The 12,732-nt window shown below is 40.7% G+C and overlaps 1 protein-coding gene across 1 annotated transcript in view; it reads left to right on the top strand.

Annotated features, from left to right (window-relative positions):
• Nucleotides 1-12,732, top strand: part of LOC107302887 (discoidin, CUB and LCCL domain-containing protein 1-like) — a 37,018-nt gene that overhangs the window by 6,356 nt on the left and 17,930 nt on the right. Inside the window, exons 3-4 of the mRNA XM_029287355.1 lie at nucleotides 7,844-7,895; nucleotides 8,941-9,013. Of these exons, the coding sequence (XP_029143188.1) occupies nucleotides 7,844-7,895; nucleotides 8,941-9,013 (125 nt within the window). The remainder of the gene's footprint in view (nucleotides 1-7,843; nucleotides 7,896-8,940; nucleotides 9,014-12,732) is intronic.

Genomic DNA, 12,732 nt, shown 5'->3' with positions numbered 1-12,732 from the left:
TAAATGATTGAATATGAACATTATTTTCCATGTTTGTACGAATGATAATAGTGTCCATATATGACATTTTTTTTCTTATCAACTTGTGTTATTTTTGTAAAAATCATCTTATTAGTTCACCATATATCCTATTTTCATAATTCTTGTTTAAGCTTAGTTTCTCCTTAATATTCAAACAATTCTTATCAGTCATAATTTTCTCAGTATTTATCCTCTAAATAGTTAGCTGGACTTTCTCCATCAGCTCCTCTTTTGGCAGTGGGGACTTTGAATGTTGACAGCAAAAGTGTAGTGCATTTCCAGGAATGTGTGTACTAGCCCCAAAGTTTTCTCCCTCCCTCAATTGTTTGGCTCCACCAGAGGCCCTGTGACAGTTCCTGGCTCTGAAGCTGAGCCTTTTCCCGTCTCCTTCCAGCTTTCAGCAGAGCTGGGGGAAATTCTCTGGCCTGGGCATTCTGAGCAGGTCTGACCTCGGAGCCGAGAGCTGCCCTATGGCAGGGAGGGGAGAGAGGCCTTCTGGCAGCCATGAGGGAGCATTGTTTTGCTCGGTTGACGAGGAGCAGCAGGGGAAATGATGCAGCTGCCGGGAGGCAGCACAAGGATAAAGGAAGCCGGATGGACTTTATTTGTGTATTTATTGCTTTTGTATCCCATCCCAATTGCTTCAAAAAAGAATTTAATGCCACAGCATCGTAAAGAGGCTTTTGAGATGGGGGCAAAATGAGGCTTAAGAAGGATCTCATCTTGATCCCATTCACAGCCCCCCCCCGTTAGAATTGAATTGGCTAGTTGTTACTTTTGTTTCAACAGACTTGTTGCCTCCCTCCATCCCTCTCCCTTCCTTCCTTCTTTCCTTCCTTCTTCCTTCCTTCCTCCCTCCCTCCCTCCCTTCCTTTTGCTTCCTCCTTCCCTCCTTCCTCTCTCCTTCCTCTCTCCCTTCCCTCCCTCCCTTCATATTCACTGGCATCATAGAAGGCAAAGGAAAAGGCCTTGAGGGACAGGGACCAAGGCAACTATAGGATAAGCAGAGCTAGAGCCTGGGCCAAGAAAGCAATGTGAGAAAATGTCTCAGACAAACCCTTTACTGGTTGACATGAAGATAAAGTGGTGGAGGAAAAGCACATTCAAACTTGTAAGATTCTGTTACTGTGGATATTACAATAAAAATAGTCCTGATTTCTCTGGCATTGATTACTTAGACTGGTCTATCTTGCTGAAATAACCTCAGTCTTGCAAGTCTGAATGTGTTTTCCCCTCCCTCATCTTCATGTGAACCAGGGATGGGCTTGTCCGAGACCTTTTTCAGATTATTTTCTTGGCCTGGCTCAAGCCTCTCTCATCTGACTACTGCCATGGTATGCCATGCTCTTCCTCTGGACCTTCAAAGCCATTCTTATGCCATCTACGGGCATCTATTTCACCAATCATTCACTTGTCCCTGTGGTGTTTATGTACAGTTTTGTGGTTAAATTTTGCTATATTAAGAATTGGACCTGTTTCTTCTTTATGGGTCATTGTATTCTTTTGTTGTGGCCAAGGGTACAGTGAGTACTGAGAAAGGTAGCTTACCTCTTCTGCTGAAGGGATGATGCTTGAGTGGAGCCTTATCCAATGAAGACATGGCTAGACTCTAGCAGAAGCATCTTCAGATTTCCTCTCCTGTTGTTGGATATACTTTTTCCCCCATCACCATCCTTACCAGCAAGTCTAATGGAGGCACCAAAGAGTATCAAAAAGGCCTTAGCCAAATGGAAGAGAGGTGTAGGAGAAGGCCAGGCTGAGCCCAAGGGAGGGGTCAAGCATGTCATCAGTCACAAGTCCCTATACACCCACAAGAGAAATTCTTTTCTATGCTTAACTCCCCCAAATTGCCCTTGATCATTAGTAGTTCAAATTCTTGTAGAGAGCTTAATCTTGCAATAAATCTTTACAGAGGTAGTCCTCGATTTACGATCACAATGGAGCCCAACATTTATCTTGCTATGTGAGACATTTGTTAAGTGAGTTTTGTCCCATTTTACAACCTTTCTTGCCACAGTTGCCAAGCAGATCACTGCAGTTGTCAAGTTAGCAATGTGGTTGTTAAGTGAAACTGGCTTCCCCATTGACTTTGCAGGTCAGAAGGTCACAAAAGGTGCTCACATGACCCAGGGACACTGCAACCATTATAAATATGAAGCAGTTGCCAAGCATCTGGATTTTAATCACGTGACTGCAGGGATGCTGCAGAGGCTGTAAATGTGAAAAACAGTCATAAGTCACTTTTTCAGTGCCGTGGTAACTTTGAACGGTCACTAAATGAACTGTTGTAAGTCGAGGACTACCTGTATTCATTTGAACTTTCTGAATCTCCTGATTTCTCCGGCACTTGACATTAGGCTTTGTTTTTCAATAATAGGCTCCAAAATTTCTTCTTCAGTAGAAGAGGAACTGCTTCTCTCTTCAGCACATAACTGAACTATCTGGAAAACCCACAGCTTTGGGAAAACATTTCCCCCCCCCCCCATTACTATTACCATTAGTATGGATGACTGTAAGATTACCAGACATGATGAGATTAGACCAGGAAAAAAGTATTGGGAAACAGAAAGACTCAACCCCACACCCTGTCTCTTAAAGCAGAAATTGCAACGACATTTGTTTATACTTCAGCTCTAACATTCCACTTCCAGAGACACAGCTGAGTTTACAACCTGAAAATAGTGGCAAAATTACCAAGGTCAGCAAAGGCAAGTGAAGGCGAAAGCAGGAAAGCATGTCTACAAACGCCTGCTGTGTTTGTTTCGCTTCACATTTATTCCACAACTCTTTCCACACAGCCTGGGCTGCCTGCTCAGTTAAATAAACCTGCTCTTTGCCTTGTTAGTTGTGAGGGCCATTCCGAACAGGCTGGTGGAGGTTGAGGTATACAAGTTTGCTTAAAGGAATTTTGAGGGATAAAGACAGAATTGGTATATGGAAGAAATTCCAGAGATTTTCCTATAATTTATGATCCTGGGATTTGGGATGTGGGAGTGCAGAGCAGAGTTTAAGGCGGGGATACAGGGATTGCATACTGCTGACTCAGTTGTGGTTTGTGGCTGTTTAATCAGCAGAGATAGTGTTGCCATCATCATATATCCTAGAGAAGTCATTTTCCTTTGGTTTTGGAGTTGGTTTTCTGTGCTTCACGGTCTTCTGTTTCTCATATTTTTATTTATGTTTTATTTTATTGATATTTATTTATTAAATTAATTAAACAAATTAATTTTTTGTTTCTTAGATGTTTGTTTCTAGCCTTGTAGACAATTAAAAGGTTTTGTATCGGAGTTAGGGAACACGATGGCCATCAGTTTTAGTTCCATCATTTACAGATACTTTTAATCAGTGCTTTTTTTGTAAAAAAAAAAAAAAAAAAGGTGCTGGAACTCACACATGTCATACAACCCGCCTTGCCTACCCTACAAGGTTCCATCCAAAAAAGGTGCTGGAACTCCGTTTTGGGTGTTCTATGACAAAAAAGCCCTGCTTTTAATTAAAAAAAAAATCTGGCATGCTGCAAAATAAACATCAGCCTGGAACATTTATATACTACTAAAACTCTTATTGTCATGATCTTTAACTGAGTGAAATAATGCACCATAGTTTTTGAACCAAGGTAGCACAAATGGGCTAACTTACAGAATACATCCAAAATCCAGGACCTGTGATTCCCAAAGGCAATAAAATTTATAATAATAATAATAATAAAGTTGGAAGGGACCTTGAAGTTGTGGCCGCTTTAGTGCTCCTGACTGCTGCTGTGATGCTGCTATAGTCAAATGCTCTTCACTTTCAACATTCCGTGACAATTTCCAAGCCAATCTCACAATCCTCGCACCCTCCTTCTTCAATAGCAGCCACTTACCTGCATGCTGGAAAGGGAAGAGAAGAAGATTTCTGATGCTCCCTGACAGATTCCCATGAGGAAACTCAATGGGGAAGCCAGCAGGAAGTCAGAAGTCATTTCTGCTCCCACTGCTTTCTTGCCCACCCTTGGTCAATCTGTTTTTTTGTTTAGGTAAAAAAAAAATCTCTAAACCAATGACCCAATGGGGCATGCGTTATCTAATCATCTCTATATATTTACATAATTTATTTATTTTTCCTTGCATTGCATTATTGTAATTCATGATGGTTTTTTTTAAAAAAAATTGTATGGATTGTTCACTGCCCAAAGTTGTGTATTTAGAAGGGGTGGCTATATCAATTTCCTAAATAAAATAATATTAATTTGCTTAAATTTTAATTCTGTTTGATCAGAAATAAACCCAGATTTAGTTTTCCAGCCATATACTTTTGGAACAGAATTTCTGGCATGCCACAAAAAGGTCTTGGGCAGCCTTCAACTGGAGAAAAACAAATGGAACAATCCTGTTTTATAAGATGTGTATGGAACTTTAAGCCTGACTGTATATTTGGATTGTTGTTGTGACACTAAGAGAAACAGGCTTGTTCTGAACTATTTTAAAAGCTTGATTGGGTGCTCTCAGAAAAATTAACTGGGCTCCTTTGGAGGAACATGAGAAGAACTTTGTTGGATCAGGCCACGAGACCCCTTCTCCAGGATCCTGCTTCTCACAGGCGTTTCCAGGCAGAGAATTGAAACAAAGGAGTTCCCCTTTAGCTACTTTTCCCATCAACTAGCAAATTACCATTTCTGCATGCAAAAGTCCCCTGGAACAATAAATCACTCTTTCCAACAGGAATCCTCAGCCAACAGAAAGGAAGCCAAAACTAAGGCATGGGAAATGAGTGGGGTGAATCAACAGGCTTGGGGGCAGTTCAAGATTTGGCAGAGCAGTGTACTAAATCCTAATAAGGACCCTCTTGGTAGAACACAAATACTTTGCAGTGGGCTGATGTCACATTTTGGTTTTGTTTCTTTTTCCTTGTTGGTTGCGTTGTGACCTTTATTGAGTCCAAACTCTTTAACTTTTGAGGACAGTGAAATCTTAGTCAGCCTCCCACTGTCTGACTTGGGATTGTACTGGCTGGGAATGTCTGCATAAAATCTAGTCTATAACAAGATGTGTGGGATGAGATTTAACCATTATAAAGCTGGGCTGAATAAAGAGGGAAAGAAGGAAGAAGCAGTGTTCCCAAAGGCACTTTCTTCCTTTCCTAGCATTATTACTTTCACTCTGTTGCTAAAATCAAGTTCTTGATGGAAAATTCAACAAGATCCAATTGGGGGAGGTTTGCTGGGAGAATAGAGGTTGATTGATTATTGCTGAAGGATACATCAAATGGCTAGTGTGACTCTGGATGGAAAAATTCCACAGTTTATGCTCTTTCTTTCTCGTTTTCCCATTCCAGGTCCATACTGTGGCAGTGCATATCCTCCTCACTCAGTCTTGGTAATCAATTCCACCTCCATAACCATCTTATTCAACAGTACAAAACATCGCTCAGGTCGTGGCTTCCTTCTTTCTTATGCCAGTGGCAACCGGTCAGGTAGGGAATACATCTCCATTGCATATTGCTTCAGCTGCCGATGCTGCACACTGTTAAAAACAAAAACAACACTGATAATGTTACTTACGTCTGCAAGAAGACCACCAAGCTCGGACAGCCCCAAGCCCCAAGCCTGGTTCATTAGAGCCAGCAGAATTCTAAAGGGAACATTTACAGCTGGTCTTCATCTTGAAAGAATTGCCACAAGGCGTTACAATGTGCATTGCCATGAGTATTTATGAGTCACTACTCCTCCCATGTGGCATCTTGCAATCTGTGGGATGAAATCATGAAAACAGGTCGCTTGGAATTTCTTTATCTGGTGAAAACTGAAAATAGCACTGGTAGCTGTCCATATTGGAATACGTTGCATTCCTCATATTGGTTTCTCATTTTTTTTTTCTGTTCAGTTGTGTTTTATTCTTAAAGAATGACTGGAGAAGTCCCTGCAGTTTTCTTGGCAAGGTTTTTCAGAAGCGGTTTGCCATTGCCTCAGTCCTAGGCTGAGAGAAAGTGACTGGCCCAACATGGTTCAAATGACTTCATACCCAATGCGGGACTAGAACTCACAGTCTCCCAATTCTCCTGATGCCTTAACCACTAAACAAACTGGCTCTATCTTGCAATTTATTTAGGGCAGGGGTCTTCAAACTTGGCCCTTTTATGACTTGTGGACTTCAACTCCCAGAATTCCAGTCGGTCCGTGCGACCGACTCCTTAAGACCCTCGACTTCAGGTGTTCAGTATTTTCCCGGTTCAAACTTCTGGAGACTAGATCCCCAGGGTTTAGAATAAGTCGGTCTCCTTTGTAAATAAATAAATAATAAATAAAATAAATAATAAGCTTAAATATAGGGCGGGAAGAGGAACGCCTGAGTCCCGCCGACTGTTAGTATTAAAAACACCAATACAATTACAAAATTAAAATTAATTAAAATGAAATATTTAAATTGTCTGATTAAAATATGATTAAAAACCCCTCTAAAAACCCCTCTTAAAAATTGCCCTAGGCCAGTCCCGCTTGTTGGAATAGCCATGTCTTGAGGGCGCGGCGGAAGGAAGGGAGATCAGGGATCACCCTGATCTCTGGGGGTAGCTCATTCCAGTGTGTATTGTGGACATGCACATAGGTGTGACCATAGCAGATATGTTCAGCCATACACATTTACCAGAAGCAATGAAGTTACAATCCAAAAACTAGAACTAGAATTTTTGGATTTTTTTAAGTGAGCAAAAGGACTTATATTTTCTAGTACTTCGTTTTTAAATGCAAAGGCAAAATAAATGTATTGAAGTTTAGGCATACTTACACCAAACTAAAAATGAATGGACATATAAAAGAGAAATAAAAGAGATAGTTTTAGGATTCAGAAATCCAGGGGGGGGGAAACCAGATCAAACAGCTCCATGTGACTCTAGAGTGCTTTCTGGGACTTGCATATTTTTCCTCAGAGTTTTTCTCTTTAGATTACTGTCTGGTGTATCTGATTCACTTGGAGGTAATGAAAGACAGAGTCCAAAGTACATTACACACTTAGTTTTTAAACAATATTAATGGTATCTTCTATTTTCAGTATTAATATTTTTCATGCCTGCTTCTTCTAAACAGACAAAAATGTAGAAATACTCCATTGCTGAGAATTCAGCAAATTGCAGCATCTTTGTAGCCAGAAGGAAAAAATGTGCAATGTTTACCGAAAATTCAACAAATGCTTCATGATTATATAAATAAAGTCACAAAGATATTCTCTGCATGCAAGAAATTTCAGCAGTAAGCTTGTACTGTCACTTGTACTTTCACTTGAACGAGAGTTGCCTCAATCTTTTTGCTGCAAAATGACTTTACCCATTTCAGCACCTCAGAAAACTGGGATGGAGACTTGATCCCATTTCAAATTAGTTTATGAGCCGACCGTCATCAGGTGCAAAAAAAGTCAGGAACCAGGATACTGGTTCAAAAGTACTATAAGTTTATTCCTTGCTATCTATACACAAGAGTTTGAACTTCTAATGGTCAAGGCAAATTGGCGCCAGATAAAAATCAATGGACTTCAAGGGGGGGCTGGACTTAGGTCTCTTATGGGGTGTAGAGACTCTAAACTGATGATGCATTTGACCCCACCATCAGGCTCAGCATAGAAATCTTTCCTTAATGACAAAAAACAAATTGAAAACCCACCTCCCTTATTTCTCAAACGTAAAGATTAATACAATTGCTTCCATCATCTGGACTTTTGTGACAATTTCTAATTGCTTTGTTCCTAAATTTATGTATTAATATAAATACAAATGTTGAAATGGGGGTGCTACAACCCCCATGATAACACCCACCTTCTAAACTGCTGTGTTGTCTCATTCTCGCTTTCAGATTTGATTTCATGCTTGCAAAAAGGCATTCATTATAACACAGAACAAATCAGGTAAGAATCCTGAAGGCAGGACAAGAAGCAACAGATGGAAACTAATCAAGGAGAGAAGCAACCTAGAACTAAGGAGAAACTTCCTGACAGTTAGAACAATTAACCAGTGGAACAACCTGCCTCCAGAAGCGGTGAATGCTCCAACACTGGAAGTTTTTAAGAAGAGGCTGGACAGCCATTTGTCTGAAATGGTATAGGGGTTCCTGCCTGAGCAGGGGGTTAGACTAGATGACCTCCAAGGTCCCTTCCAACGTTGTTGTTGTTGTTATTATTATTATTATTATTATTATTATTATTATTATTATTATTAGAATTTCTGATAAAACCGTCCTGGTTGCTTCTAAATAAAGATCTTTTATGCAATAGAACAAAAGGAAATGAGCTTATTAAAGCACAAGTATGTGCAACTGCAATAGGGGAAGGAAGTTTAAACCTGGGTTTAAACCCTAGTTTTAATTTTCTAATTGTTTCAGAAATGGTAGCTTTGGAAGCAGTTTTCAACAGGTCAAGGATACACAGACCTTTTTTCTGTTAAGAAAAGGACACTTTAAACATTATTTCCATCAGCTCTATTTCTCTGCCTTTGTTTAAAAAATCGCCAACTTTGGCTAATCTCAAAAAAAGCAAGCAGATCCAGTTATGAGTTTGTGCTGTATTTTGCTGTATTTCCTGAGATCATGTTTCTCAGTCTTGGCCACTTTAAGATATGTGGACTTCAATTCCCTGAATTCCTCAGCATTTCTCAACCGTGGCAACTTCCCCAGCATGCTGGCTGGGAAATTCTGGGAGTTGTAGTCCACACATCTTAAAAATGCTGAATTTGAGAAACATTGCTTTAGTTCTTGCTGCTACCCTAAAGTAAGGACTGAAATCTGTCTGCTTTTTGGTGCAATTGGCTCATTGTGTTTTTATGCGATAAAAAGGAACCTACAAAACATAGAAATACCATCTGAACTATTTGAATCTTAGTTGGCTAACAGTCTTGCATCTGTCTTTCTCTGTCTCTCTCACACAAATCATGTTCTTTTCTATTATTTTTATGCAGAGCTTATTGTCCTGCAGGCTGCAAGAGAGTGGCTGGTGACATCTGGGGAAATGTGAATCAAGGATACCGAGATGTGAGTTGCTCATTGTTGATCATGCATTCAAATGTGCTCTTGTTCAAAAAGTGGTGGCTTCAGAAGGTTATTTTCCTGAGGACATGGAACTTCCAAATGCTAACTGTTTGCAAGACCATTCCTGTTCCCATTTCAAGAGAAACTTTGCTTGAGGCAATCAAGTTCAACTTTCTTTGTGAAGAAGTGGTGCGCTGACCGTGGTCCTGACTTCGTTGGCCTTGATTTTTGTTAATCTTGACCCCTATATCTTTCAGTTTAATGATATGGATTTCAGATTGGGACATGGGGAAAGGGAGTTGATATAGAGCAGGGGTGTCAAACTGCCGGCCCGTGGGCCGGACATGTCACGTGGAAGCCGCGCCCACCCCATTTCTGGCAATGGGAAAACCGTCCCGATACGTTGCGCGACGTCACGTGACGTCGCGAGTTTGACATGCCTGATATAGAGTCTGGTCCACAAAGTGTAGTAATTTATAGATGGTGTGATCAAGAATAAGATTGTTTCAGCTGAAGCCTATATTTGTGGAATTCTAACTCAAGAAAGATTTACATATCTCATAAGCCCAGGACTTCAAATCAGCTCTATATACTATTCGTTTCAAGTAACTTTCTCTTTTCACAATTATCAACTATTGCTATTTTAAATTTATTTCAATTGCCTGTGATTATATTTACTTGATATTAGACTCCTTTTAAACTGTTCACACTATTCTAGTTTAAGCTGTTTGAATATGGTTAATGCTATTTTGGGTTAATGCTATTTTTATATATTGGAAGCCACTGTGTGAGATCAGAGTCCTTAAAGGCAGCCTAATTATATCTCTAATTAAGAATAATTTTTGTTATGGCCCACCTTTTAAGCAAAGAATAGAAAAGCATCAACATGACTCAAGGCAAGGGGGGGGGAAACAACCAAAATCTGCAAGACATTATAGCAAAAAATCAAAGCATTTTTAAACAGCAGCAAAATGGTGCGGCCGAGACTGAAAATCCTTGCCCTCCCCCCCTTCCTTCTTTTGATCTCCCACAGCTGGACATATTAATGTATTCGAGGACGGTCCTACTGGCCCTGCGCGATTCACCCCTCGCGCAGGCCTGGCCCATCAAGATCACTAGGGCCCACCTTGAGGATGGGGTTTGGAACCCCGAGAGGTGGCATGCTGCGGGTNTCTGCTTCAGTAAACGGATCCGTTTGGATTTAATGTATGCAGCCTTGAAAGGAGATGAATGCTCCATTGCTGGAATTAATGTTGATTAATATTAGGAACTTCTCAGGCATTTGTCACTAAAGCAGCATCCACATGCTACCCTCGGGCTTCTGAACAAGCTTGTCCACATATAACATAACCAACATCTGTTTTTTTTTTTTTTTATTTTCTTGTTTTCCCCTCTGAACTCATTAGACTCAGAGAAGTTTGTTGGGGATACTAATGAGGTGGGACACTATTAAAATATATATACAATTTCTGCACATTTCACTTAAATGCACTGTTTTAGAATCTCTGGTGCATTCATCCCCAAAGCAACAACGTGTGAAAAGTTATTTGAGTGGCACAAATTTCCTGACAAGTAAACAGCCAGCTAGTTTGTGTCTATATTTAAAAGTTAACCATCTTGCTCTTTTTTTTTTAAGACATGCAAAATCACAACACTGCAGAGATTGAGAAGCTGTCGAAATGGTTCAATAGGTGAGGTTACATCTGGAGCCTTGTTATCCCTGCCTCATCTTAATTTCATCACTAGGATTTTTTTTTTTTTACTACTACTCATCCCACAGGTATTCGTGTGATGATGATTTGCGGTTCATAATATCATCATAAATATAGTGCAAATATACATAAATGAAACTGTGATGGAATATAGTGGGCCAGAATCCCAGGAAAGAGGAATTGCATTCCATAGGAAGAGGAAGAGGAAGGGGAAGAGGAAGAGGTGACAACTCTGCTAAGATATCATATGCAAAAGAAAGTGGGTGAAGATAGCTCCTCCCTAATAGTTCCCAGAATGTGTGCTTCATGAGGGTAATAGTCTGAATTAGACTATTAATCACTTCTTATTTGCATGTTTCAGATTGAACTTAACCAAATATTTGATAACTCCAGGAACCCTCTTCTTGTATATGAGTAATTGGGACATAAACTTGGAAGTTGTCATAATTGGCTATGGAGTATGTATTTGGTCATTGATTGCATTGCAACCAGGTAGTGTCTTTGCTATATCCTTCTCATCAGGGCTCCTTGGTACTCTCTGAGCTTGGTTGTTTTCTTGCAGATGTTGCATTATCCATATTAGGTAACATCCTCAACACCGAGGATGTCACCTAGTTTGGGTAATGAAACATCTCATTTCAACCCCGAGCTACAAATATTCTTCTTTATCGATATCCTTCTCAACTGTGAAAGCAACATAACTTTTTTTCCTTTGGTTTTCATATCCAGAGCATTTTCTTATACTGAAAATATCCAGTTTTGTTCTATTCCAAATTGCGGATGCCTAAGATACCAATATTTGTTTAATTCGTTTCAACATTCATTGTGTTCAGCTTTCTCATGTTGGCGTCCATCCTTTTTAAGTTCCGTGTTTCCACTGTAATTCTAGCTTTGCAGCTTCGGATTTTCTTTCTCAACATGGTGACATCAGCAACTACTTGTCCTGAAGCCTTTAATCTAGTCCTGTTAAGATACCATTAGCACTATGAAAGCTTCTCAGCTCTTCCTCAGTATCAGTGCTATCTGACTTCAGAGTCCCGTCACCCATCACTGTATTGTCATTTACATTTTTCTATTTATGTGGTTTTCTTGGGAGAACGTGGGAGTAGTATGAAATGATGCCTTTGCTGTTGCACTAAAGTGATCTCCAGCATGGCCCTATATCTCTGCTATCCAATATTAGCTGGGCAGCTGGGATGACTGTTAGAAGTAAAGTCTTCATCCTGGTTCATCCAAGCCGGGAATAAATAAGCAACATGGCGACTGCTTTGGGAAGATGGTTACAGTTTATTGAAGAAGCAGAAAGATCGTTCTTGCAGGAAAGAGCAGAGGAGAGAAGGGCTGAGCACATGGGCAAGGGGTTTTTTATACCCTCTCTAGCCTTTTGTTTGGAAGTTTCCTGTTCCTGTGGCATGAACTTTGAGGCTATTTCCTGTATCACGTATTATGACCTGAGCCTAGGTGTGCCTCTCTGGTATACTTGATGGTAATGGGGTTAGGCCTATTATGTCCTAAAAGTCATATCCTGCTTCCCTGGTGATGGGGCTAATGACTCCTAGAGTTTGGGTGGGGTATGCAGATTTTCTCTTTGTCTTCTTGAGTTCTCTGGCTCCAACTTTCTAATGGTTTTGATACTGTGGACCATGGTATCATGCTGCGGCGTCTCGGTGAGTTAGGAGTGGGAGGCACTGTTATGCAGTGGTTCTCCTCCTTCCTCACCGACCGTACGCAGTCTGTATTGGCAGGGGGACAGAGGTCGACTCCTAGGCCCCTAACTTGTGGGGTGCCTCAGGGGTCGGTCCTCTCTCCCTTACTGTTCAATATTTATGTGAAGCTGCTGGGAGAGATCATTCGGGGCTTTGGGGTGGAGTTCCACCAGTACGCTGATGATACTCAGCTGTACATCTCCACCCCAGGTCACCCCAACGATGCCCTTGACGTGATGACCCGCTGCCTGGAGGCCGTACGGGTCTGGATGGGGAGGAACAGACTCAGACTCAACCCTTCCAA

The sequence above is a fragment of the Protobothrops mucrosquamatus genome, unplaced genomic scaffold (genome assembly GCF_001527695.2).
Source record: "Protobothrops mucrosquamatus isolate PMUCROS unplaced genomic scaffold, P.Mucros_1.0 scaffold_23, whole genome shotgun sequence".
NCBI lineage: Eukaryota > Metazoa > Chordata > Lepidosauria > Squamata > Viperidae > Protobothrops > Protobothrops mucrosquamatus.
The sequence above is the reverse complement of the archived record's forward strand: the minus strand, read 5'-3'. Positions and strand labels throughout refer to the sequence as shown.